This window comes from Macaca mulatta, chromosome 1 (genome assembly GCF_049350105.2).
Source record: "Macaca mulatta isolate MMU2019108-1 chromosome 1, T2T-MMU8v2.0, whole genome shotgun sequence".
Classification (NCBI taxonomy): Eukaryota; Metazoa; Chordata; class Mammalia; order Primates; family Cercopithecidae; genus Macaca; species Macaca mulatta.
Genome location: NC_133406.1, coordinates 187,519,872 through 187,547,455, shown reverse-complemented (window position 1 = coordinate 187,547,455; position 27,584 = coordinate 187,519,872). Strand labels below are relative to the sequence as shown.

At 56.1% G+C, this 27,584-nt stretch overlaps 1 protein-coding gene and 1 pseudogene across 7 annotated transcripts; one reads left to right on the top strand and one right to left on the bottom strand.

Moving 5' to 3' along the window:
• Nucleotides 1-1,739: 1,739 nt before the first annotated feature.
• PODN (podocan) lies at nt 1,740-25,882 on the top strand. 7 transcript variants are annotated; one of them, XM_077956587.1, is made up of 13 exons: nt 2,296-2,391; nt 3,458-3,647; nt 7,271-7,326; nt 10,348-10,714; nt 12,071-12,164; nt 15,126-15,190; nt 16,372-16,481; nt 17,695-17,851; nt 18,068-18,183; nt 18,743-19,400; nt 21,110-21,258; nt 22,369-22,579; nt 24,898-25,882. In XM_077956587.1, exons 1-12 carry the CDS (start codon nt 2,303-2,305, stop codon nt 22,550-22,552), a joined length of 2,235 nt encoding a protein of 744 aa, XP_077812713.1. In that variant the 5' UTR covers nt 2,296-2,302; the 3' UTR covers nt 22,553-22,579; nt 24,898-25,882. The 7 variants fall into 7 exon arrangements, 5 of the variants coding, with proteins under 5 accessions (XP_014995427.2, XP_028689508.2, XP_077812713.1 ...); XM_077956597.1 differs by lacking the exon at nt 3,458-3,647; XM_015139941.3 differs by lacking the exons at nt 2,296-2,391; nt 3,458-3,647; nt 7,271-7,326 and adding an exon at nt 1,740-1,931.
• LOC144338687 (HIG1 domain family member 1A, mitochondrial pseudogene) lies at nt 13,631-13,962 on the bottom strand (annotated as a pseudogene).
• Nucleotides 25,883-27,584: the final 1,702 nt, after the last annotated feature.

Here is a 27,584-nt window from a genome sequence, read left to right as displayed (position 1 = left end):
TTTTCCAATTTAGACATACTGTGAGGTGTAGGTACTATTTTTATATTCATTTGAACCTAGCTAGGATTTGAACCCAGCTCCAAGCTTAAAGTTGTACTTGACACTGTGTACTTCAGTAATATCAAACAGGAGCTGAAATTGAGGGGCAGCATGAAGGAACTGAAGCAGCACAAGTAGATTCAGGGAACCTCAATTTCAAACTCTGCCTTTACAATCCTTCTGAAAGAGGATTTGCTTCTAGAGCACCAAGATTGCCTCCATTGTTACACCAGAGGCACTCAAAATGATTCCTCCTGCAGCTTGTGTCCATAGTAGCAGCCAACCACAAAGCACACGTGGGCATTGGCTCAGCATTCCACAGAAGAGCCTATTTCTCTGGGAGGTGGTGGGGACTGGATGTGTGATGTGCCGTGTAGCTGGCCCCTGAAACACCCTGGCCTTAGCAGTTAAAGGTATAGAGAATATCTTCCTCACAGGGTTAGGATGATTTAAATGTTTTAAGGATTTAGGATGCTGCCTGTCACTTATTGGGCACCCAATATGTGCTGGCTCTCATTGTCCTAAAAATTTTAGTTCATAAGTATTCAAGCTAGTAGAATGCTGTCCTTTTAGCTCTACTTGAATCTAGGCTCAATGTTCAGGAGAAGACACGAGATGCATCTCTGTGTTGGTCCAGGTCCAATTCTGTGAATCATACCAACTCTTGTAAGTTTGAGCTCTGAAAGGACTGGAATTTGAGGCCAAAGAAGGCAAAATATTTTCCCTCCCCATTCTTGCTAAGTGCTTGAGTTATTGGTGTAATGGAAACAGACAGTCCTGGGTTCAAATCCGGGCTCTACATTTGCCTGCTCAAGTTACCTGCCTGTTTCCATCATGGGAAGAATTTGGGCTGTGGAGAAGGGTAAACCTGGGTTCAAAACCCCAGCTCTGCCAGTGAATGGGCATTTTACTCAGTCAAGTATCCTTTCTGAGGCCATCTCTTTTCTATAAAGTGGAGCAGCAGCAGTTCTTCCTTTGCAGAGTTGTGAAGCAGAGCATCATGCATGTGGTATAAGCAGGGCATCATGCATGTGGTATAAGCAGGACGTCATGCATGTGGTATAAGCAGAGCGTCATGCATATGGTATAAGCAGAGCGTCATGCATATGGTATAAGCAGGGTGTCATGCATGTGGTATAAGCAGGGCGTCATGCATGTGGTATAAGCGGGCGTCATGCATGTGGTATAAGCAGAGGCTGCCATGGGGGTGCCAGCCAGTGAAAGGTCTGGAGCTGCTTTACAGGGGCCATTCATTCATTCATTCATTCAGGGTAAGGTTGAGCAAGAGGTCCCACGTGTGACTTATGTATCCTTCTCCCTCTCCAGTGGGAGGGCAGCCAGGTGAGGCAGGTGTGGGTGCCCTGCCCACAGGCCAGAGCAGGTAAGGGGAAGAGGCTTGCTACACAGTGGAGGTGCCAAGTACCACCTAAGCCCAGCCCCATTGCCTGTTCCACCGCTGAAGCCCCTGGCGCCAAACAGTGTTGCTTCAGCTGGTAGTAGTTAATGCTCCTTTACTTGGAAACATTTGCAGCTCCTGGGAGCAATATGGTGGCGTGAGGTCTCACTGTTCACCCGCCCTGTTTCTCTGTGACTGGGATCTGCATGCCCCCGACTCCGGCCCAGTTTACCATTCTTCAAGGCTCACCAGGCTGTGGGCCCAGGGCCAACAGGGATGGGAGTGGAGGGTGGGGTGGAGCGTGGGGAACTTTTCCGGGAAGAGGCCCAGCAGGGTCTTGGCTGACGGCCCCATTAGCCACGGCACAGGACCCCAGGGTGGGAGAGTGAACGGAAAGGTACTCGTGCCTGGAGCGGTTGCAACATCCTCTGTAATGAGGCAGATACAGCTCAGAGGCACTGGCTCGAAGGACCCCTCTTCCCAGCCCTCCTTTCAGGTGTGGGGCCTAAAGGGGGTCCAGTTCCAGTGCGGAAGGCTGGGAACTAGGAAGCGTCGTGGACTAGACAGCCCGCCTTCCCGGTCTCCCGGGTAGGGGTTCGGGGGGCGTGGTGCGGCGGCCGGGGCTAAGAGGGGTCGGTGAGACTGCTCTGCCTCCCCGCAAAGTGGGGCCAGGCCAAGTCCCGCGCGGGTAGGGGGCAGGCCTTCTCCTGCCCGCGCCTGGGGGGACCCTACGCCTGTGTCCGAAGGAGGCCGGCGTCCAGCAGATGCTCGCGGGGGGGTGGGGAGTGGGGGAGGGGGGCGGGAGAGAGGCGGGGAGGAGAAAACCCACAACAAAACTTGCGTCGCGGAGCGCCCTGCTTGACTTGAATGGAAGGAGCCCGAGCCCGCGGAGCGCAGCTGAGCCTGGGGGAGCGCGTTCGGCCGGCTGGGCGCGGCTCGGCGCCGGGGCGCAGCAGGTACAGGGCTCTGGCGGCCAGGGTGGGCCGGGGGTCCAGGGGCTGAGCCCGGGCAGCGCACTCAGACTTCCCCGCCTCTCCGGATGGCTCCAGCAGCTGCCTGGGGCGGAGCCGCCGCATCTCACCCCCTCTGTAGGACCCTGCACTGAGGGCACGGCCGGAGATCTCCTCCTCTGGAGTGCGACCCCTGCGCAGTCAGGACCCAGGCAGGGGCCTTCTCCTCTCTGAGCAGAGGCAGGTCCCCGTCCCCAGGCCCCTCCCGCTGCGCACATCTGGAAAGAATCTGAGGGCGGATGGGGGCGGGGGCTGGAGTGGGAGGACTCCGGCGGGCGACAGGGAATGTGGGGGGCAGGTGGAACTGTGTAGGGGCGGGGACCCCTGTCAGGAGAGCCTGGGCCCGGAGTAGCCCGCGTCTTTCCACGTTGACTCATCAGGCCCCCTAGCGAGTCCAACCTCCACCTCTTTACAGATAGAGAAACTGAGGCCCGGAGAGGGGCAGAGATCTGGCCTCCAGGGCGCGTCGGCCGCCGGGTGGGTCCCCTCCGGGGCTCGGCTTCCCCGGCCACTGTGCCGCCACAGCTTAGTGCCAACCACTGGCGGCCTGGAGTCCGTCTGTCTGTCTACTCGGCTGCTTCCCAGCCGGTACAACTGGACGGAGGAGGGGGTGGGGGTCCGCGAAGCGCTAGGAGCGAGGTCCGCGCCTTTCTGCGAATGCAGCGGAAGCCCCAGGTTCCAGGTCTCCGAGCCACAGCCCGGCCTGGGGCGGGGGATGAGATCGTGGCGTTGGAATACCTGACGTGCCGTCAGGTGGAAGAGGAGGTGGTGGCGGGGCGGCGAGGCTCCTGGCAGCCTCGGGGGCTGGGGTTAGGAGAGGGAGCAGCCTCGGGGGCTGGGGTTAGGAGAGGGAGCAGGGTTAGGAGAGGAGCAGGCGCGGCAGCAAGAGGCGAGCACCCTGGCCCGGGTGCGCGCGGCACTGACTGACCTGGTCCGGGAGGCGCGGAGGATGCGCCCCCAGCGCTTGGGGTGAATTACTGACCTGTCTGCCCTTGGATTACCGGCTGGCCAGGGAAGGGGAAGCTGTGGTCTGCTCCGCTCCAAGAGGCGCCACTGGTGTGAACCGGGAGAGCCCCTGGGTGGTCCCGTCCCCTATCCCTCCTTTGTATAGAAACCTTCCACAGTGGGAAGGCAGCGGTGAGGCAGGAGGGCTCATGGTGAGCAAGGAGGCTGGCTGGTCTGCAGGTGCACAGCATTCCGAGGTAGGTCACTCAGAAGAGCCTGGGGACTGCCCTGGGAAAGACCCGTGGGGACTGGTCTGGGGGTTCTGCTCCCTCATGTCCACTCTTAGGGCCCAGGACCCAGTCTACTCTAGCCTCGAGTGCAAGTTAAGAAGTGTCAGAGTCACACGACTGTGTTTCGTGTCATCTGTGAGCGCACACTTTATCTCTTCTGCCTGAGTCTAGGGTAAGGGATTACTAATGGTGGCACTTTTAGGCTTGGTGTAGTCATACATGAAAGTGCTGATCGTGTCCTGCTTGGAACCCTTAATGAGTCCCTGTCACCAACACTAGCATGGTTGTGGAGGCCCTTGGCCACCTAGGCCTCCCACCCTGTTGACCCTTCCTTAAACACACATCCCTCTCCTCTAGCCCCGCCCCTGCCTTTTGATCACACCCTGCCTCTGCTTAGAGGGCTGTTTCTCCCACTTTGTCCACTTGGAGAACTCCTGCTCAGTCTTCAAGGCCAACTCAAGCCTCTGGGCAGGAGTCAGAAGACCCACATTTTACTCTTGGCCTTGGCTTTCACACACTAATTTGCAAACTGGGGGAGTCAGAGCAGATCATATTGCAGATCTCAAGATCCTTTCCAACTCTGCCTTTCACAAAGTCATTCATTCAGCAAACATTTCCCCAGCATCCACTCCAGGCTTGGGGAGACAGGGCAGGCTCAGCTGAGACTTGAAGGATAAAGCCGGCCAAGGTTGCTGTGGAAGCACCCAGAAACACCCTAACCCAGCCAAGGCGGCAGGAGAGGCCTCCCTGAGCGGGAGCATTTGAGCAGGAGCTTTTTAGGGATGGGCAACAATGCCAGCCCTTTTTGCTTGAGCTCCAAATCTGCAGAATGGGAAGACAAACATGTTGTCCCAGGATTTCTATTAGAGTCAATAAGATGCAGCTGTTTGGGGCCCAGCACCGAGCAGGTGGGCAGTCGATTTGTAAGGAATTTGAGTATAGAAGGAAGGTAGTGCTGGGGGCTGAGGATCTGCCTCTTGATTTGGGTCTCCCTTTCCCTTCCTTCTTCTAGTCCTACCTTAACCTCACACTTTGGGCCTTGAGGTTTGGTTCCCTGGTGGGGGTTGGAGGAGACGGTGGGTCCCACTTACTTTCTCAGTAACAGTAACCCCTGCTATGTCACACCTACTTGGTGCCAGCGGTGACAGGCTGAGCCTGCTATTTCATTTAATTCTCACAAGTAGCTCCCAACTCCATTTCTTAGACTAGTAAACTGAAGCTCGGAGCGGTAAAGTGACTCATCCAGGCTTACACAGCAGTCAGAATTGGAACCCATGCCCTTCTGTCTCTAAAGCTCTCCACATGAGAAACACTGCTGGCTGAGCTGCCCCTCTGTCCAGGGGTCTGAGTTCTTCCTCACCAGGTGGACTTCAAACTCCTGGAGACCAGGGAGCTCCCCTGCTCTTCCCCACACACCTCCCACACGGCTGGATACACAGAAGGGGCCTTAGGGGGCTTATCTTGCTCCATTCTTAGAAGAGCAAGGCGGGGTACAGTGGCTCACGCCTATAATCCCAGCACTTTGGGAGGCCGAGGCAGGAGGCCAGAAGTTCAAGAACAGGCTGGGCAACATAGTGAGACCCCATTTCTAAAAATAAAAAATTAGCCAGGTGCCAGGTGTGGTGGCACATGCCTATAATTTCAGCTACTCGGGAGGCTGAGGTGGGAGGATCACTTGAGCCCAGGAGCCCAAGGCTGCGTTAGCTGTGATTGTGCTACTGCAGTCCAGCCTGGGTAACAGAGTGAGACTCTGTCTCAAAAAAAAAAAACAAAAACAAAAAAACAAAAAACCACAAGCAGGAAAATTTAGATGCAGATGGGTCAGTGGTATGGCCAAGGTCACACAGCAAGTAGGGCTGGACCTGCCCAGGACCTCACAGCCCTGAGAGTGGCTGGCCAAGCTGGAGGGACCACTCTCCATGCCCTGTCTGTCCTTCCTACCTCTCCCTCCATTCCTGCAGTCCAGCACCTCTCTCTCTGCCAGGGTCAGGCCCCCTTAGCCCTCACCCATCCCAATTGCACAGCCTCACGTCCACCCTGTGTCACGCTCCTGCCCTTCAGTGGTCCTCATCTTCCAATGATAAGGCTCACACTCCCTAACCTGGCCTTCACATCTCTCCTTCGTGGCCTGGGCTTGTTGTGGCAACTGTGCCCGTTTGTATCACTCCCAGTCCCTATCCCCCACCAGACACCCCACAGGCACTTGGCTAATTTGTACCCCGCCTTGCTCTTCTAAGAATGGAGCAAGATAAGCCCCCTAAGGCCCCTTCTGTGTATCCAGCCGTGTGGGAGGTGTGTGGGGAAGAGCAGGGGAGCTCCCTGGTCTCCAGGAGTTTGAAGTCCACCTGGTGAGGAAGAACTCAGACCCCTGGACAGAGGGGCAGCTCAGCCAGCCGTGAGTGTTTCTCATGTGGAGAGCTTTAGAGACAGAAGGGCATGGGTTCCAACTCTGACTGCTGTGTAAGCCTGGATGAGTCACTTTACCGCTCCGAGCCTCTGTTTACTAGTCTAAGAAATGGAGTTGGGAGCTACTTGTGAGAATTAAATGAAATAGCAGTCTCGTGAGTGTGAACTGTCTTGCCTCTGGGCCTTTGCACACACTGACCCCCTTGCCTGTATGACCCTTTCCCTTTTGCCTGGTAGTCATCCCTTAGAATGGGATTATAATACTCAGCTTATGCATAAAGCTGCAGACCAGCACTGTCCAGTAGAAATATAATGTGAGCCATAAATGCAAGTCACATATGCAATGCAACATTTTCTAGAGGGGCCATTTTTTTTTTCTTTTTTGAGACAGGGTCTCACTCTGTTACCCAAGCTAGAGTGCGGGGGTGTGATCACGGCTCACTGCAGCCTCAACCTCCTGGGCTCAGGTGATCTTCCTGCCTCAGCCTCCTGAGTAGCTGAGACTACAGGTGCATGCCACCTCACCTGGCTAATTTTTTGTATTTTTTGGAGAGACGAGGTTTCACCATCTTGCCCAGGCTGGTCTCAAACTCCTGGGCTCAAGTGATCTACCTGTCTCAGCCTCCCAAAGTGCTGGGATTTCAGGCATGACCCACCTTGTCTAGCCAGAAGCCACATTTTAAAAAGTAAAATGAAACTGGTAACATTTATTTCACCTGTTCAAAATATTATCATGTAATCAATATAACAATAAATGGGATTTGATGTCATTAATATTAATATTAATGAGGCATCCTACATTATTTTTTGTACTACGTCTTTGAAATCCACGGACACCACATTTTACACTTGCATCTCTATGTGGACCAGCCACATTTCAAGTACCCAGTAGCCACGTGTGGCCAGTGGCTAATGGAGTGGCCAGTGCAGCTGTGGCTCTCTGAAGGGCAGAAGCCACGCTGAGTCTTCTGTCTGGGTCCCCTGCTCCCCGTCATGCTTGGCCTAGGGGAGAGCAGCGTAGCATTGTTGATGTGATGTGGGCTGGGAGCTCAGCTTTGCCACTTAACAGCTGTTCACTGGCTGACCCCACTGGGCCTCAGCTCCCTGAGTTGTAAAGTGGTGATGATAACATTTTCAGTATGGTGCACAATGTTAATATAAATTCAATATTTTTATGGATACAGTTTACAGATTTTTACAGACACCAAACAGAAGGCGAGGAGGCAGAACAGCCTGCCTGGTGCGTGTACAGGATATGTGAGACCAGAGTTCCTTCCCCTGGATTCTTCTCCTTGGCCTTCTGCCCTGATTGAATTTGGGGCCTGGGCCTGTGCCCACACTGCCGCTCTCAGAACACCAGACTGCAGTGGGGTCAGATGGGCAAGGGGCTGCCTGCCGGCTGTTGAGCTGGCTGTGGAGTTTATAATGTGCTGCGGGAATGATGGTCTGTAGACCGGTGTTGGGGCAGGGGGCAGGGGCAGCAGGGGTGTGGCGGAGCCAGCATAGGGCTGGGCTGCTGTGGGTGCCACTTGCTGCTACCGACTGATCCCTGGAGCCTGGAAGCTGCAGGTGTGCCGGGCTCCCTGGTTCTTTGCTGGGCCGGTGGCTGAGACCTGAGTCTCCATAAACCATGTGGATCTGTAGGGTCAAGCAAGCCTGGCTGCCACCCCTCCTGTCTCCTCTAGGACCTCCTACTCCTTGGGACCCCTTTTATGCTGCCCCGCCCACCCCCAGTCTGGGTGGGGAGTGGTTGTTGGTACCAAGGTCTGCTGCCCCCTGCAGATGGAGGACAAGGATCTTTTCCACCTCACCTGTGTCCCAGTGCCCAGTACAGGCCCAGGCACCATGGGCCCTTACTTCAGATAACTGGCTGAGCCACCAAGTGAGGCAAAGTGGTATCTGAAATCCCACAGCCACCACAGGGCAGCAGGAACTCAGAGGCAGCTACAATGTCTGCAACATCTTCTGGGAGGAGGTGGGCCTGGGATTGGGTCAGAAAGCACACACGAAGGGCCAGGCGAAGTGACTCATGCCTGTAATCTCAGCATTTTGGGAGGATCACTTGAGGTCATGAGTTTGAGACCACCTGGGCAACATAGAGAGACCCCATCTCTACATAAAATTTAAAAATTTGGCTGGCATGGTGGTATACCCCTGTAGTCCCAGTTGCTTGAGAGGCTGAGGCTGGAGGATCATTTCAGCCCAGCAGCTCAGGTTACAGTGAGCTATGATTGCACCACTGCACTCCAGCCTAGGTGACAGAGTGAGGTCTTGTCTTAAAAAAAAAAAAGCCCAGCAAGATCTACAAGATCTAGACAAGGGAAGGAAAAGGAGCAGGAGCAGAGGATTCTGGAGTGAGCAGTGGTGTGGCAGGGGTGCAGACCATGCGCATGGAACAGACAATTAGTGAGTGGCAGGAAAAGCTAACGTTTATTGAGCACTTACTATGTGCAGTACATGCATTTCACTGACCCCTCATGGTCTTCCCACAAGGATAGTGTTGTTATCATACCCAAGGATGGGGGAGAAAGCTGAGGTTTAGACAATTATAGTCACATAAGAGCCAGAGCTGAGGCCAGAGCAAAGGTTGCAGCTGTGGCCGCTAGCTCCAGACATTAACATCATTGTCAAGCTCCCCCGTTTACAAAACCCTCCTAGGCCCAGGGTCTTGCCAGACCCTTCTAGCTGCTTTATGGTCATGGTTTCTGATCTGGTGGTAGGGAGAGAGGCTCAGCCTGAGCCAGGACTTGTGGCCACTCAGCTCAGGAGTGAATGTCCCTCGTGCTGGAGGCATCCCCAGCAGGTCCTTGCCGCCGTCCCTGCTGCTCACTTAGTGCCGCATGTTCCTATGCGTGATTGCTGCAGTGGTGACAGCAGCTCCTCATCACCTAATAGCATCACCTTATCACCTCATCACCTAAAAGCCAGGTGCTTTGCGTCTTATCTTACTCCACAGAAGCTGTGTGTTTAGATGTATTATCTGCATTGTACAGACAAGGAAACTGAGGCTCAGCAAGTCAGAGGTGGGACTCAAACTGGGATTTGTGGGACCTGAGAGTCAGTGAACCTGAGCTACCAGCATGTCTTATCACAGCCCAGAGATGTCTGAGTCCCTGTAAAGAGAACCCAGGAACCCACCAGGAGCCAAGCCTACGCCACGGGACTGCTGGGACAATGACATCTTCCAGCACCTTCCTCTGTGGGCCTGAGATCATCCCCTGTGCCCCGTCCTTGCTGGACCCGGGGGCCATGCCTGGGAGTGGTCTCTGGCAGGTGGCAGTGGTCACTGAGCACATCAAGCCCTGGTGAGGGCAGCTGAGGGGATACACATCAGGAATGGGACTTGGGAGGCCATGAGGGCAGCAGCAGCTGTAGTCACTGATGTTTTCTCTGTGCCTGGCTCTGGGCTTGACCTATGTCCAGACACAGAGAGTTGCTCACAGCTCTCTGTGGGAAGAACACACCTTTGCTATTCAAAACCCAACCCAGCTAATGCTAAGCTCTGGGTGAACGCAGTCACGGGGAGCCCCAGGGCATCACAGTGTCCTGCTGCTCCTCCTCTTCCCATGTTCATAGCACTGAAGTTGGTTCCTAGAAAAGAAAATGCTGATTGCACAAGAGAGAGGAAGGGCATTCTAGGCAGAAGGAACAGCATGTGCAAAGGCCTGGAGGGAGGAGCTATCCCATAGTCCTGTAGAACTGGGGGCAGGCCTGGAGGGAGGAGCTATCCCATAGTCCTGCAGAACTGGGGGCAGGCCTGGAGGGAGGAGCTATCCCATAGTCCTGTAGAACTGGGGGCAGTTAAGGGGACAGTTGGAAGAGAGTCAGGACCAAGTCAGGAGGACCTGAGAATGGCAAGCTGGAGAGCCGGGACGCACCTTGCCGGTGCTGGCTTACCATGGCCTGTGGCTGCTGGAGGAGGCACGGGGTCTTCCCACACCACCAGTGCCAGGATAGCAAGGGCTCAGCACAGTCCAGCTCGTGTCTCAGCTTCCCCTTCTAGGAAATAGGGGTACAGACTCCTTAGGGTCAAGCCTGCTGCATGAAGGCTGCAGAAGGTTTTGCAGACCTGCCAGAGGACAGGGCTTTACCTGGTCCCCGGCCTCTGGAGGGCAGCCTGGTGGGGGTTGGGCAGGTGCGGAGGGTGGCAGTCAGTCATCGGCTGGGCTCTGAAGACGGCCCAGAGTGGGCCCTGCTTTGTGCTCAGGAGGGCCCCGTCATGACTTTCAAGGGCCCCAATTGTGTCCACTGTATCTCACAGGTTCCGTCAGCCCTGGCGCCCAGGCGCATCTGACTCGGCACCCCCTGCAGGCACCATGGCCCAGAGCCGGGCGCTGCTGCTCCTGCTGCTGCTGCCGCCACAGCTGCACCTGGGACCTGTGCTTGCCATGAGAGCCCCAGGATTTGGTCGAAGCGGCGGCCACAGCCTGAGCCCTGAAGAGAACGAATTTGCGGAGGAGGAGCCCGTGCTGGTCCTGAGCCCTGAGGAGCCTGGGCCTGGCCCAGCCGCGATCAGCTGTCCCCGAGACTGTGCCTGTTCCCAGGAGGGCGTCGTGGACTGTGGCGGCATCGACCTGCGTGAGTTCCCGGGGGACCTGCCTGAACACACCAGCCACCTGTCTCTGCAGGTGAGGTCCGCGTTGCACCCGTGGTCACGGGGCTGCCCACACACCCTTGGCTCCCATCCCAGAACCCCGACGTTCCCAGCAACCTGTTCACCAGAACCTCCAGTATGTGCGGCTCTCCACTCCCAACCACAGGGTCAGATTCCTGGGGCCCTGGCTGCACCAGGTGACACCCCTCCTGATGTCCCAGTCACGGAGCACTGTGTTAGTACAATAAAACCCCCTTTGCTCACTTAGCGTCCGGGCTGGGCCAAGTGGAGCCAGGCTCTGTCTGAAAATGGACGCAGACTTGCCTAGCAGCTGACCCTCTGAATGCACAGCCACCGTTACAAGGCCAGGAAACCCCAGAGCAATGTAGACCTGACAGAATACTGTGGGGCCTCCTAGGATGGAGTGCTGTCTCCAGCCAAGGGGCAGGCTAGAATTTGGAACCTTGAGAGGTGGGACACAGTGTCCAGACTGGGAGCACCGTGGAGTGCAGGCGCACCCATCCTCGCCTTGTGTGACCCAGCAGCCCTTGGGAGATGGAGGGGCTGCGGCACCCATTCCCAGAGGCGATCAGGCCAGGTGCGGGAGAGTGACTTGCCTTCCGTCATCCACACTGGTGGGTCTGAGCTGGCAGCTGTGGTAGCCCAAGGCCAGGGCAGCCACTGAGAGAAAGGGCCATGCTGAGCACAGCTCTTACTGTCGCTTTCTTTGCTCTTTCATCCACACACCAGCTCTCTCAAGCGCCTGCACTGGGCCTGTGGTCCTGTGTGGGGGCTGCGCATGGAGGCAGGGCTCGGGGTTCCCTGCCCTTTGGGTGCTTATAGTCAGTGGGCGAGGCAGAGACTTAAACAGATAGAGGCACCAGATGGAAATGGAAGGACAGTGTGTGGGGCCCAGAGCAGCCTCCTAATCCAGCCCCAACCCAATCCAGGAAGGCTTCTGGAGGAGGTGGTACCTGCCCCAGCTTTCCATGTGTTCCAAGGGGAAAGGGGGACTGCAGGGCCAAGGAGGGGAAGGAAAAGTGGTTTCTGACTTGGGGAGCAGCTGTGGCTGCCTGTCACGAAGTGGGAAGGCTCCAGGAGCAGGTCTGGAGGAGATAGCATGTCGAGTTTGAACTGCCCATAGATGTCCGTGTGTGGGCTCCCTGAAGGCAGGACCCACACAACTGTTGTGGTCACTGCTGTGCCCCAGAGCCCATATCCAGACCTGGCCCAGAGCTGGCACTGGGGGTCTGCTGCCATGGGGGAGAATTCCAAGGGAGGCACCCAGCAGGTGGACTGGATTCTAGGACTGGAGCTACGGGTGACGAATGGAGTCCAGGGCACACCCCACTAGGCTGATGCTGCCTCCTCGCAACCCCCTACCCCCTAGAACAACCAGCTGGAAAAGATCTACCCTGAGGAGCTCTCCCGGCTGCACCGGCTGGAGACGCTGAACCTGCAGAACAACCGCCTGACTTCCCGAGGTGAGGGGCTGCCCAGAGCCCAGGGTCAGGGACACTGAGTGGGGCCTTGGGGGCCTGAACAATGCTGGGTGCCCGGGGGAGAGCTTGGCCCTGTGGATCTTGGGGTGTGGATGGAAGAGAGCAGGCCCGGGCCGGGCTAGCAGTTGAGCTGCATGAGAACCAGCTCCACACGGGCAAGGGGCTCCCTCTTCTTGCCTGAATACCACACGGGTATTTTTCTTCTTCTTCTTCTTCTTCTTTTTTTTGACATAGTCACTTACTTTAATAACAATACATATACCATGTTATCACCATGGAATGTAAATTCCGGTTAGACAAGAGAATTTCACAAGTGTAATAACATTCTGTACATGAAAGTTTGTGTATACTGTCTGGCCAAACCAGCATGCTCATAAGTCATTCATCAATTCCATTACAAGTCATTTGTTTAGTTAAATGTTTATAATTCTTAAGGAGAAAATAAGCAACACACACATTTTTAAAGTGTTCACTTACCTTTGCATGAGTTAAAATACATGATTCTATTTCAAGATGACATTTCAAAATGATTCTAATACAACAGCAGCAAAAATATAATTCTGCAATTACAAAAGAACTAAACTAGAATCCATAAGTTATTTTCATGTTTACAATTGTGATTCTTTAATAAATATTATTACTGTGCAATTCTATCGCAAGCTTTCTAAATTTGGTTTAAACACACACATAGGTAATATCAGTTGTGGGAGGCTTTACAAGTTATATTCCATGCACTTTTGGACAGAGTTCTAAAAGAGCCAGCCAGTCCACAAGACAGATAGAAAAAAGGTAAATTAACTGGGGAAAATAGGACCCTTATATAACATCCAAAACATGAGATTCTGTAGCAAACTGGGAATACATCAGGGTTACCTGGACAACCCCGGTGCCCTCCCATCCTTGTGTCTCCAACCCTTTCTACTCCTTGCACTTGAGACTCAAAGGTCTGCCTGCCTCCTTGACATTTCCCCTAGACGTCCCTGTCTTCTTTACAACTAATTTCATCTGAACAGTTTAAGAAAGTGGACATCATCAAGTGCATTCAGGTGACGTGTTTCAAGATGTCTAACTAGGCCAGGTGTGGTGGCTCACGCCTGTAATCCCAGCACTTTGGGAGGCCAAGGCAGGTGGAACACCTGAGGTCAGGAGGTCGAGACCAGCCTGGCCAACATGGTGAAACCCTGTTTCTATTAAAAATACAAAAAATTATCCTGGCGTGCTGACGAGTGCTTACTCAGCAGCCTCCGAGCTACTCAGGAGGCTGAGGCAGGAAAATCATTTGAACCCAGGAGGTGGAGGGTGCAGTGAGCTGAGATCTTGCTGTTGCACTCCAGTCTGGGCAATAAAAGCGAGGCTCCATCTCAAAAAAAAAAAAAAAAAGAAAGAAAGAAAAAAGCTGTCTAACTAAAACAAGCTCCTCCAACAAGACCAAGAGAGCCTCTCTCCTTCTAAAGCTTAGGATTTGCCCAGAATTCCTGATACATGGACTAGCCCATACCAACAGTCATGGCTCCTACAACAAAGCCTTGGGCTGCCACATGCATGTGGATCAGATGAAGGGACATTTTCATATTTCCCCTGCTCTTCAGTTTGTGTAATCCTTATGCAACAATGGCTGCAAAGTCTGCCATTCCAATGGGACACATGGTGCCTCTAGCTTTCTGAAGAAGTTTGGATCCCTGATCTTCATTATGTGAAAACTGGGAAACCTCTGTGTCTGTTGACATAGTGATTGCTTGAAGAATCTCTCTAGAGTGAGAAAACCTCTTACACGCCAACCAGCTTCTGATCCCTCCTGTGCGCCCCAGTCGGGTGTTTCTAAGACCTGGGGGATGCACAGGAGAGAGGCTTCAGAGAAGCTGAGCTTCTGGAACCTTGTCGCAGGTTCTTCGGTTCCGAGGGCCTTTAGGACCCAAGAGTTGTAGAGTCCTCATATTTTAAAAAGATTTTGTTTTTCCTGATCATGAAAATAACATCTGATTGGGATAGAAACTTTGTAAAATAAAATGGAAAGAGAAAATTTCTCCTAATTTTGCCACTTGGAATTAACTACTATTGACATTTTGGTGTATTTGTTTCCATTTTTTAAAAGGCAGCTTTCTTGAAGTATCATTTATATACCATAAGATTTACCCAATTCCAAGGTACAATTGGCTGAGTTGTAGTTAGTGGGGCAGCCATCACCACAGTCCGGTGGTCTTTTTTCCTTTGTGTTTTAAACTCGTGGCTGAACACATGCTATGATATCACAGCCTGCTCTGCGTCTCTTAGCCGTCAGCTCGGCCGCCTCTCTCGCGTTGCTAAAGCCTCTCGTTGACCGTCATCTTACACAGCGGCAGCAGGGTGTTCCGTGGAGAGACATGCCAGTTTATATAACTGTTCCCTCTTGTTAGATAGTGGGTGAGGTCCAGCATCTGGGGGTCTTGGAGCCAGGAAACAAGGGTCAGAGGCCAGCCTGGCAGGGCTCCCGGCAGCAGCCGAGTCCTGACTCATCTGCCAGATGGAGCTGGGGTGAGCCAGGTGGTGAGGAGGCCCAGAGCCGCAGCCCCACCCTGTGTGGAGCCATTCCCGGCCCAGCCCACCTGCCTGTGGACGGGGCTCTGACCTTCTGGGGCTCTCCCAGAGGGGAGCACTTCTTCCTGGCAGAAAAGGGTCAGGCTGGGTGCTCTGCTGCTGGCCTGACCTCTCAGGGCTCATCCCCGCTCAGAGTGAGGAGTCAGTCCCTCAGTAGACAGTAACTGCCTGCTCCTCTGAGCCTGGGCTCATGTGAGCAAGGAGAAAGAACAGGGCTGGGCGGGCCCCGCCAACTGCTTGGGAGGGGATCTGAGCTGCCTTTGCCTCCCCAGTCCTGGCAGGTGGCTGGTGGAGGAGGGTGGGTGCTTGCTATGCTTCCCTGTAGCGTCTCCTTCATCCAGGGCTCTGACCGATGCCTGTCCTTTGAAGGGCTCCCAGAGAAGGCGTTTGAGCATCTGACCAACCTCAATTACCTGTACTTGGCCAATAACAAGGTGAGGGGCTCGAGGCAGGGTGGGGGGTATGCTGCCCTGTCCTCCAGGCACTGTCTTCCCTGAGTTCCATGAACTTTCACCAGGGCCTTTCTGGACTGGCTGCTGGGTCCCTGTTGCTGCTCAGACATGGCCCCGGGTTGGAGGTGGGGAAGACATGGACCCCATGCCTATAACTCAGGGCATCAGAGTGTGTCAGGTCATGAAGACAGAAGCCAAGGCCCACAGGAGTGTAGAGGGGGAAGAGCTTGTCCCCACTGGGGAAGTCATACCTGGAGGGCTTCCTGGAGGAGATGGCATTTGAGCAGGGGCATGGAGGGTAATAGGATTCTAGGCAGGGGCCCCAGGGTAGGGGGGGCACTGCAGTACAAGGAACGTCATGAGTGAAGGCACAAAGGTATTCATGTTCCAAATATTTGGTATGCTCCAGAGCGCTGTCCCAGCCCCTCCTCTCTCTCCACTCTCTGGAGGTTACCTGTGCCCTCCCAGACTCCGTCTCCCATCTGCATCATGGCCATGTCCAGTGGCTGTCTCCAACCCTTTCTACTCCTTGGACTTGAGACTCAGAGATCTGCCTGCCTCCTTGACATTTCCCAGTGGAAGGAAGCTACAGCTTCCCGCCCATAGTCCCCAGACCCAGTCCTCCTCTGTCTTCCCAGCTTTGTAAGGGGCATCTCCAACCACCTACGACCCCACTGGTCCAAGCCACAAATGGTGCCTCTGGGCCCTGAGCTTCCTCACCATGTCTAATCCCATTGAGGTCCTCAGCTCTTACCGCACTGACCCCCATTCCTCACCTGGACACTTGCCTCCTCACTTGCCCCCGATTCTTGGAGCAGCCAGAGCAACCTTAAAGTCACACCTATCACTTCTCGGCCTTTTGGCTAAGATCAGGTATAAAAGTCACACCCGCCTCTACCTCTTATCCACTCGGGATGAACCCAGGAGGACGGGCAGGGCAGGGGACAAGTCCTGAGGGCCTTGAATGCCAAGCTGAGTGCTGAGGAGATCCAGAGAGGTTTGGGTTTTGTTTCTGCAGGGGGTGGGACAGGTTTCAATTTGAGAAAGATGGCCTGGTTGCAGGGAGACACAGTGAAGGGGACCCGGTGGTGAGCAGACAGTGGGACCCACAGCTGGCCTCTGCTCCTCCATTGCTCTTTCGGCCCCAACTCTTCCCTTCCCAGCTGACCTTGGCACCCCGCTTCCTGCCAAACGCCCTGATCAGTGTGGACTTTGCTGCCAACTATCTCACCAAGATCTATGGGCTCACCTTTGGCCAGAAGCCAAACTTGAGGTCAGAGGTCGGGGGTGGTCTGGGCTTGGGCTGGGGCAAGGGGAGGGGCTGAGGCGGAGGCGGCCATCCTGTGTGAGGCAGAGACAGGCCTGGAAGGAGGCCCTGTGCTCAGGGCTGTGGTGAAGGGACACCCAGGGGCCCTAACAGAGGAGGACAACTTGGGCCAGGAGGCGAGGACAGAGAGTGTGGTCTACAGGAATTGTGGGGAACCAGTGAGGATATCCCCACTTTCCCAACCCTGGGGGGAGGGGAGCATCTTTCAACAGGCAGAACTGCCCTTCACTGAGCTGCACTAGGAGGAGCGACCGCCCCGCGGCATAGGTGTGAGAGAGAGCAGGGTGGTGCTGGCGGGGTGGGGGGCTGCTGGGGAGCCGCCCCCAGGACAGTTTGGGGGCTGGACAACCCCAGTGCCCTTCCGTCCCTGCGTCTGCCGTCTCACTGACTCTCTCCATCTGTCTGAGGACCCCAGGGCCACTGTGCATGGCCCCATCCCACAGATGGAGGTGCAAGAGAGCCCACACAGCAAAACTGAGCTGTGTCTGTCACAGATGACCCTTGTTCCTTATCTTCCCTCCTTCTAGTATGTTGGCTCCACGAAGGCAGGGTCTGTCTCATTGGTCGTGTCCACTGTTATGCCCTCAGTCTAGAACAGCTCTGGCATCTTGTATATCTATTTATTTATATACCTCATATATGTATATGTATATATCTATATTTAATATATTACATAATATATTCACTATATTTGCTGAATGGATGAGGGTCACCTCCTCTGAGACAGACCCTATGCTGGCACTAGGGCCAAAGAGGCAGGCAGAGATAGGCCCTGTGTTTAGGAAGTCCTAGGAACTCAGAGCCAGGCTGCATGGGGTTGACAGGCAGGGATGAATGGGCCGCAAGTCAGGCAAGGACTCCAGGGCTGAAAGGGTCAGGGGTCCACTGAGACCTTGAAAGGTGTGGGGGAGCCTCTGCCAGGGGTCAGGAAATCCTATTTCTCCCACTAGCTTATGGGACCACCTGTGGTGGGGCACGGCCTCCTTCTGGTCCTTAGTTCCGTTGGCTGTGTAGGCAACATCTGAGGTCCTTCTGACTCTCTACTCTTGAGTTTGGATGGAAGGAGAGCAGCCTGGGCAAGGGTTTGGAGGCTCACCAGGTGAGCTGGCACAGGGCCTAGGGAGCCCAGCTGGGTGAGGACCTGTGCCTTGACCCGCAGGTCTGTGTACCTGCACAACAACAAGCTGGCGGACGCCGGGCTGCCGGACAACATGTTCAACGGCTCCAGCAACGTCGAGGTCCTCATCCTGTCCAGCAACTTCCTGCGCCACGTGCCCAAGCACCTGCCGCCTGCCCTGTACAAGCTGCACCTCAAGGTGGGCAGGGGAGAAGTAAGGAGGGGCACAGCAGACCCCACAGCCAGGGCACTGGGGCGGGGGCCTGCAGGGGAAGAGCTCAGGCCCACATGGGCACAGGTGCCCACATGGGTCCCTTCCTGGTGGCTTCCCAGACTCCTCTCCACACCTCATCCCGAGGCCCTGACCTTGCCCTCAGTCCTCCTCACACTCTCCTCCCTTCCCTTCATCCCCCAGAACAACAAGCTGGAGAAGATTCCCCCAGGGGCCTTCAGCGAGCTGAGCAGCCTGCGCGAGCTGTACCTGCAGAACAACTACCTGACTGACGAGGGTCTGGACAATGAGACCTTCTGGTGAGTCCTTGTCTCACCAGGTCCTTGGCGTGACCACGGGGCCCGGGAAGCTCCTTCAGGCCAACCACCCAGCCCAGCCCCTCACACACGTCCCCCTGCCCACCTTCCCTGGAGAAGGAACTTTAAGCCTTGTGCCTCTGTTGACATTTCTGTCCCTGGGAACAAGAACTATGCAGAAGTAAGGCCTTCCGAGATTCCAGTGAGATAAAGAAGCATTGGCAGAGGCTGGCTTCTTGGTACGAAATATAGACTTGGGCATTCTTGTTGAAGGCAAATACATTTTCATTTTTATAAGGGATCAAGGTAGCCATAAAAGGCTATCAAAAGGTTAAACAGTGGTCTTCAAGTAAGCTCCTGTGTGTCAGAAAATGCCGGATCCTTCCTACACCAGAATATCATTGAGTCAACCCCAGGAGCGAGGACTGAGGGCCCACAGTCAGTGAGCGGCAGAGCTGGGAGGAGCTAGTGGCAATTCCCCAGCCGCTTCTCTTGGGAATCGTGGTGGAAACGAGCACAATGTGGGCTCCTGCCAACCGTCTTAATTCCCTCCCTGCCCCAGGAAGCTCTCCAGCCTGGAGTACCTGGATCTGTCCAGCAACAACCTGTCTCGGGTCCCAGCTGGGCTGCCGCGCAGCCTGGTGCTGCTGCACTTGGAGAAGAACGCAATCCGGAGCGTGGACGCGGATGTGCTGACCCCCATCCGCAGCCTGGAGTACCTGCTGCTGCACAGCAACCAGCTGCAGGCGCAGGGCATCCACCCGCGGGCCTTCCAGGGCCTCAAGCGGCTGCACACGGTGCACCTGTACAACAACGCGCTGGAGCGCGTGCCCAGCGGCCTGCCTCGCCGCGTGCGCACCCTCATGATCCTGCACAACCAGATCACAGGCATCGGCCGCGAAGACTTTGCCACCACCTACTTCCTGGAGGAGCTCAACCTCAGCTACAACCGCATCACCAGCCCGCAGATGCACCGCGACGCCTTCCGCAAGCTGCGCCTGCTGCGCTCGCTGGACCTGTCGGGCAACCGGCTGCACACGCTGCCACCTGGGCTGCCTCGAAATGTCCATGTGCTGAAGGTCAAGCGCAATGAGCTGGCTGCCCTGGCACGAGGGGCACTGGCGGGCATGGCCCAGCTGCGTGAGCTGTACCTCACCAGCAACCGACTGCGCAGCCGGGCCCTGGGCCCCCGCGCCTGGGTGGACCTTGCCCATCTGCAGGTAAGCGGAAGGGAGGATGCTGGGCCATGTCCATGGAGGGGGGTACTGGCATGGCTGCCCTGAGCCCACCTGTCTGAAGGGTGAGGAGAAGGGCTGGGTGGTAAGGGAGGTTCCGCTGGTATGGCCAGACTGAGCTCATTCACCTTCAGGTATCTGTGGGGATGCTGGCTAGGGCGAAGCTAGGCCTTAGGGGAGGCAGGAGGTGGGGTCAGGCAGAGGGTGTGGCTGGCGTGCTAGGGTGAGCCCAGCCCACCTGCAGGTACAAGAGTGAGGGGCAGAGTACAGCTGCTATGGCCAAGCTGAGCTCACCACCTGCAGATACAGGTTTGAGAAGGGCTGTGGAGGCAAGGAGGGTCATGGCTGTAGGTAGGGGCCCCAGGCTCAGGGGCACCAGGGGCCAGTTTAGGTGGTATGTATGGGAGAGTCAAGCTCACCCCTTTGCAGGCACAGGAGTAGGTGTGTGGAGAAGTCTGGGCCTTGGGATGGGAGGTAGAGGGGCCAGCTTGAGCTGTGGGCCCACCTCACCAGTCTGCAGAGGGCTGGAGGTGGGGATCTACTCATGCTTTCTGGGGCTGGCCAGTCGATGTGGCTGCTGTGACCACATGGTCAGAATTAGGCAGGGATGCCTGGGCACATAGTTCACTTTGGTAACAAAACCCCCAACTCAACCAGTGTGGGTGAAAGAGAAATCCACTCTGTACGCTGGCTCATGCCTGAATCTCAGCAGTTAGAGAGGCCGAGGCAGGAGGATCACTTGAGCCCAAGAGTTCAAGGCCTGCCCGGGCAACATAGTGAGACCTGGTCTCTACAAAAAAATAAATTAAAAAAAAAATTAGCCCGGTGCAGTGGCATGCACCTGTATTCCCACTTACCCTGGGAGGCTGAGGTGGGAGGATCACTTGAGCCTAGGGAAAATAGAGCTGGCAGTGACCTATGATCGCACTACTGCACTCAATCCTGGACGACAGAGCGAGACCCTGTCTCAAATTAAAAAAAAAAAAAAAAAAAGGAAACTCATCAGAGAACCTGGGCGGGAAGGTGGGGTGCTTCCAGGTTAGGGGCCGCCCAGTGGCTTCAGCAGCTCCCTGTGGGAACCCACTTCCCTGACTGTCCTCCCCTGGATGCCAGGCATGTGATGATCGGAGAACGGCCTGGGGCCTGGCTGTTGTGCTGGGGTCACTGTGGGTCTTACGCCCTTGCTCCTGGCCTCTGTACATGTGGCCCCTGAGGTCCATAAATGAGCAGTCCCACCCGAGCACCTGCCACGGCCCCATCCAGGGCCAGTGGGGCGAGATTCAGAGTCTGGAGGAGCCCTGGGCTCTGCCCATTTGAGATCTTTGGGAATGACAAAGTCTAATGGGAATGACAAGTGTGTCAGGAGGTAGGACTGTGACACCCAAACGTCTTGGCTGTGAGTTTATGTGGGAAGGCACAAGAAGCTGGGTAGGACATTCATCAATTAGAATACTGGTTTGGAGTCAGGCACACCCAGCTACAGCCTTTTACGGGTTATGTGATCTTGGAAAGATCACTGAACCTCTCTGAGCCTCTATTTCCCAATCTGGTAAGTGGGGATAGTTATAGACACCCCCTCCTCCACACAGGGTTGTTGTTAGATTTAGATAGGCTGGGGACTTGGTGGGAGTTTTGTAAGCTGTTAAGTGCTTTGCACAGGTGGGAGTCCCTGACTCCCTTGGTCGCCCCTGCAGCTGCTGGACATCGCCGGGAATCAGCTCACAGAGATCCCCGAGGGGCTCCCCGAGTCACTTGAGTACCTATACCTGCAGAACAACAAGATTAGTGCGGTGCCCGCCAATGCCTTCGACTCCACACCCAACCTCAAGGGGATCTTTCTCAGGTAGGAGGCCACTCGAGGCCCTGTACACACCCCCGTGGGGTCTGCCCCAGCTCCAGCGGGACAGCTGATTCACGTGGGAACAGCTTGGCTCCACTGCTGACTGTGTAACCACAGCTCAGCTCTCAAGGGTGGGGACAGTCTGGCCAGGCCTGATGTGGTTCCTAGGTTTGTCAAAGGGCTTTGGAAGCGTTAGAAACCAGTGCTCACGGGTGTTGTGAATGTTACTGTGGCAGAAAGGATGCCGGACAGCGTCTTCCTGGTTTGCAGCTGAGAGCGCTGAGGCCCTGAGAGCGCAGGTGACTGCTGTGTCTGCAGTCATCCAGGCTAGGCCCGGGCCTCACACTCAGGGATAGATGTTCAGGTCCTCCCTGGGTTCTGGGGCTAAGAGATGGAGATTTGGAATGATTCAAGGGATGCAGCTCCCTGAGGATATGAGGGGCTTCCATCCAGCAGAGCCAGGATGGTTCTTCCCAGCACTTCCCATAATCCCTGACCCCAAATCAGAGAGAAGGAGACAGGGCAGAGAAGAGCAGTGTGTGCTCCCAGGAGCTTAGTTGCCCAGAAGGCCCAGGGCTTGATGACATCAGGATGGCTTGACATGTGCCTCAGGCATCTGCAGGGGAGCTGAAGCACAGAGAGTGAGGAGCCTGAGATCAGAGCCACAGCCTCCACCTTCCCACCCCTGAGTGTGGCCCTGGCCCGGCTCAGCGCTGGCCTTGCCTGTGTGCCACTCCACATCAGGCACTGTGGTGACCCCTGGCTACCGCGGCCCAGGAGCCTCAGGCCTTGGGGTTAATGCCAGGGATGGCATAGAGACAGCCCCCAAAGATGTGGCTTCCAAAATAACAGTGAGACTGTGTGCAGAGACAGACCCCTCACTTTGCAGAGACTGGCCCAGTGCCAGTCCCACCCCAAGCTGCGGCTGCCCTGACCAGCCTGTACCTTCCATCATGCACCGTGCTCTCAGGCCCTGGCCTTTCCCGCCTGCTGCACCACTTTCCAGGAGGGCCGTTCCCTCCCCTGTTACCTTCTGGAGAGGCCAGTTCGGGGAAGGGAGGGTTCCTTGGGGGTTGGGCTCCTGGCACTGACTCCGCCTTGACGCTCCCACAGGTTTAACAAGCTGGCTGTGGGCTCCGTGGTGGACAGCGCCTTCCGGAGGCTGAAGCACCTGCAGGTCTTGGACATTGAAGGCAACTTTGAGTTTGGTGACGTTTCCAAGGACCGTGGCCACTTGGGGAAGGAAAAGGAGGAGGAGGAAGAGGAGGAGGAGGAAGAGGAAGAGGAAACAAGATAGTGACAAGGTGACCCAGATGTGACCTAGGTATGTGGCCTGTGTGGGGCAGCACACACTTCTGGTCACTGCTCTTTCCCCTTCCTGATCCCGATATAGGGGTCTTTCCGTCCATTCTTCACCCTCCGGCCTCTGCTTCATCTGCCCATTTAGCAAATTTATAAGAGCACTTGGGATGTACCAGGCCCTGAGTGAAAGATTGACGCCTACGGGAGGCCCACACCTTCCAGAAGATTCTCACCCAGGGTGTGGGTGCTGTCAAGGGAGTGCCCGGGGGGCACTGAACATGTGGGTCTGGGCTCAGGAGTGAGGTCTGGTCTGGAGAGAGGGCTCCAGGCATTGTCAGCCTTGAAACAATCACTGAAGCTGCAGGGAGCTGGGGAAGCTTGCCGTGAAAGAGTGAGTGAGGCGGGCAGGCAACGTGGGAGAGGAGACTGAGACAGAGAAGTTAGGAAAAGAGGTAGGAAAACCCCAGACTGCCATGGCCAGAGGGCGTTTGCACATGTATGTAACACAGTGCACATGCACACAAATGCACACGGATGCACCAACACACATACATTCATGTGCACGCACGTCTCAACATGTACTCACATCCACAAACCATGCACAGGCAGAATACACACACCACACTCATGCACACAGACACACATACACGCTTGTACTCCATGACATACTTGCAGGCCTAGACTATGTACATACTTGCACACACATGTGTACATGCATGTGAGTACATGCACACAAAACACCCATACGTACCCACACACGCAGGCCCTTACATACACACCTGCCTGCCCACACGTACACATGATGCGTGCATGCACAGGCCTGTCTAGAAGTGGGGGTCTTGGCTGTGTCAGTGCTGCTGAGGGGTTGAGGGGGCTGAGCATTGTGGAGTGCCCACTGGATTTTTCCACCTGGAGGTTGTCTGTGACTTTGTAGCCACAGGGGAAGCTGGGGTGCGGAGAGTGGCTGGAAAGGAAGTGGGTCCAGGCACTGCAGACAAGCCTTTTGAGAAGTTTGGCTGTGAGAGATGAGAGAGGGCAGAGGTGGGAATGGGGTGTGAGGTTCAGGAAGCGCTCATTTTCTGAGCCTCACAGGAAGCAAAGGCCTCTCGAGGGAAGCCCTGTGTAAGGGGCTCTGGGAAGATGCCCCAACGCACACGTGCATCTTCCACACGCATCCTCTTAATGGAAGGGGCCGGCTTGGGTGCTGGTGGGAAGAGACTGGCCTGGAGGGGGAGTTACCGATGTAGGAAAGAGCTGACTGTGAGGGCCCCCGTGGGAATGATAGAAGTTGCTGGCTTTAGCAGGAGGGACAGAGGGCAGGGTGGCTGCTGTCACAGGTAGGTTGGTAGCTTGGTGGCCGGATGTGAAGCCATGTCAGCCGGATGCCTCCAGTCTTCCGTTTTCTCTGTGCAGCAGGGAGGTGCTCCGCAGACCACAGGTATGGAGAAGACGGACAGGTGGATCCACCCACAGCTGGGTTTTCAGCCAAGAGTTCAGGACAGGAGGGCAAGGAACAAGGGAGTGTGTTGGCTGGAGGCTGGCTGCAGGCGTGGGTCCCGGGATCAGGCTGGGTAAGGAAGGAGGTGCAGACAGGAGGGCTGGTGGGCAGGGACTCAGAGAAGGATGTTGGAGAGGAGCCAGGAACGATGGTGTGGTCTGAGGAGAGAGGAGAGGTGGTGACGAGTGAGCCAGGCTGGGGGTCACAGGGCCAGGGCGTAGCTGTGGGAGGGGCTGCTGGGCCACTGTTGAGTGTTGACTGAAGTAGGGCCTGGGGCAAAGAGGAACCAGAGGGGGCTGTTGAGGGCCACTTGGGTGGGTGACAGAGGGAGCCGGGAGAGGGGCGCAAGTTGATGGCGAGAGAAGAGTGTACACAGGGGTGGGTATCCACACGTGTGGAGGGACTGGCAAGAGGCTGAGCTTGGGGGTCACCTTCCTCAGCTCCCAGAGCCCGGGAGTATGAAGGTGGAGCCGTTCTCTGAGGCATTGTCCTCACACAGAGTTGGGGTTGGCGACAAGATGACGGGCCATTCAGTGAGGACACCACAGCCCTCATGAGAGGGGCTATGGAGTCCTGGGGTGGGTGAGAATCTGCCCCATCTCAGGTCAATGGAGTGGGGCTCTGGGAGAGGCCCCGGGGAGTGGCTGGTGGGACCCAAGGGCCTTGTGGCATGAGCGCCCCACTGGTTTTGGGCTCCCAGGGCCCACGCTCCCTCCCTCCTCACAGTAGCCTGGCCTGTCCAAAGCCCCTCCAGCAGGGCTCCCACAGCAGGCCCCCCTCAGGCTGCTTGGGGTGGCGGGTTTGCCCTGAGCTAGCCCCTGACTCTCTCACTTGTTCTGCAGGACGATGAACTGCCGGACTCCTTTCTGCAGCACACGCCGGTGCGCTGAGCCCCCTACTCGGCTGTGCTCACACAGACACACCCAGCTGGACACACGGGCATCCCACATGACACAGGCCGACAGTCTCATATCCCCACCCCTTCCCGCAGCATGTCCCACGACCAGACACGTGCACACACGTCACACCCTCACACACCCAGCTCAGCCACACACAGCCCGTTACACACTGCCCTCCAAACCACCACAGTCTCTGCCACACACCCACTACCACTGCCACACCCTCTGAATCATGCAGGGAAGGGTCTGCCCCTGCCCTAGCACACACAGGCACCCACTCCCTCCCCCTGCTGACATGTGTATGTGTGTGTACACACCACGCACACACATGCACAAGTCATATGCAAACAGCCCTCCAAAGCCTATGCCACAGACAGCTCTTGCCCCAGCCAGAATCAGCCACAGCAGCTCGCCGTCTGCCCTGTCCATCTGTCCGTCCGTTCCCTGGAGAAGACACAAGGGTATCTCCATGCTCTGTGGCCAGGTGCCTGCCACCCTCTGGAACTCACAAGAGCTGGCTTTTATTCCTTTCGCACCCTTTGGGGACAGGAGCCTTCAGGACTGCTGGCCTGGCCTGGCCCATCCTGCTCCTCCAGGTGCTGGGCAGTCACTCTGCTAAGAGTCCTTCCCTGCCACGCCCTGGCAGGACACAGGCACTTTTCCAATGGGTAAGCCCAGCGGAGGCAGGACGGGAGAGCCCCTTGGGTGCTGCTGGGCCTTGGAGCAGGAGTGAAGCAGAGGCGATGGGGCTGGGCTGAGCCAGGGAGGAAGGGCCCAGCTGCACCTAGGAGACACCTTTATTCTTCAGGCCCGTGGGGGAAGTTCCGGATGGCTTTATTTTTTATTCTTTTCTAAGGAAAAAAATGATAAAAATCTCAAAGCTGATTTTTCTTGTTATAGAAAAACTAATATAAAAGCATTATCCCTATCCCTGCAGCCTGTGGCTATGTCTGTGCGTGCTTCCTGCCAGGTGCTGGGCTGGTGCCAGGTGGAGGGGGCAGGATACAAGCCCCTCAGCGCCCCGGCCAGACCAGCAGGCATCAGTGGAAAGTTCAGTTCTTGGGGCCCGCAGAGTAGCTGCACGGGCAGGCATCCCGGGAGAAGAGGGCATAGCCCCCGGTGATGGGGCCTGGAGGTGTGTGCAGATGGCCCACTTGGGAATAGTAGGTGAGGCCTGAACCAGCACACACAGCCTATGAGCTCACTGTGCATTCCCAGAGGTGGAGCATCCAAGCAAAGGACCTCCTGGGCTTTGGGCCTGTTAAGGGCTCACCTGGAGGGTCACGGGTCATCTTCACTGAGGGGGCGTTACCAGTGGGTTCTGTCCCTTAGAGGAGAGCAGGGGACTGGAGGCAGGCCTGGGAGCTGGAGCAGGGCTGACGTGGGGGCCCAGGTCTCTGCAGACCTTACCAGGAAAGAGCTAACAGATGCACCCAGTGTGCTCCCCACCCCGGGGGGGGGGGGCAGAGCTGGGAATGGGAGAGGAAGCCACTGGGAGGTGGTACCCAGCTCTGAGCTAAGAAGAACCTCTGATGGGCAGAGCTGCCCCACGGTGGATTGAGATGCCCGGGAAGTGGTGACCTCCCTGCTGCTGGAGGTGTGTGAGGATGCGCCTACCAAGTCCACTAAAGAGCAGACTCCTGCCTTGTGCTGGGACAGACTCGATTGCTCAAGGAGTCTCAGAGATGTGACACCGAGAAGGGGCTGGTAAGCCTGTCCGCATGAAGGTGGAATGACTCATTGTATGACATCTGACCTCTCCCAGGTGAGGAGGCCTCAGTGAAGGAAGGATGCTCTCATGGAGGCCTACAGCCCCCAGCCCTGCAGTGGGAGGAGGTGTCCTGGGGTCATGCTCTTCCCAGACTCCTCAGACTCTGCCCCTGGGAGGAGGGCGGAAGGAGTTCAGGAGTGGGGCGCTGGGAGCAGGTGCCCTCCTGACGCTAGTGAACTGGGGGAGGCCTGTCCCCTCCCTGGGCCTCAGTGTCTTCATGGGCATCATGGTGCAAGCCCCTCCAGACCCAGGAGCTGTATCTTCTCCCCAGGGCGTATCTGGAACAGGCTGTGTGGCCAGGACCCTTCTGCGTGCCCTGCAGGCCTCCTGGAGGCAGCCTGGGGTGGGAGAATGAGGGAGACCATCTGGAAATGTCCCTGGGCACGCCCCTCTCTAAAGCAAAGCACTCACCACAAGGAGCCAGACTGGGAAGGAAATGTGTTTCTTCTTTGGGGACCGATCTCAAGGCCCTGCCGGCAGAGCAGAGTCTAGACCACTGCAGAGAGGTCTGTCCACACTGGACAACGCCCAGCTGCCCTGTGGTTATTGGGACAGGCTCCTGGGTAGGCTAGCTTGTACTCTGTCTTCTGCATGTGACAGCTCAGACAGGACTGTCCTTACTGCAGCCACCAGGACAGGCTCCTCTGCACTCTGGCTGCCCACACACTGGCAGCCTGGACAGACCTGTCTATACTCCAGTTACCTGGACAAGCCTGTTAGATTCTGGCCACCTGCATAGGCCTGTCCATATCCTGGCTGCCCAGACAGGCCCGTCTGCACTCTGGCTGCCTGTATTAATAGCCCAGTAGCTAATATCATATTCGCTGGCTAGCATAAGGTGTTGAAGCCCACAAGAAGT

What these genes read in the sequence shown, in the direction of transcription:
- PODN (XM_077956587.1), top strand. Translation starts at nt 2,303, where the DNA reads ATGGAAGGAGCCCGAGCCCGCGGAGCGCAGCTGAGCCTGGGGGAGCGC. An exon ending in CAACCGCCTGACTTCCCGAG is followed by an intron (nt 12,165 to 15,125) that starts GTGAGGGGCTGC and finishes TGTCCTTTGAAG; the next exon opens with GGCTCCCAGAGAAGGCGTTT. An exon ending in TGTACAAGCTGCACCTCAAG is followed by an intron (nt 17,852 to 18,067) that starts GTGGGCAGGGGA and finishes TTCATCCCCCAG; the next exon opens with AACAACAAGCTGGAGAAGAT.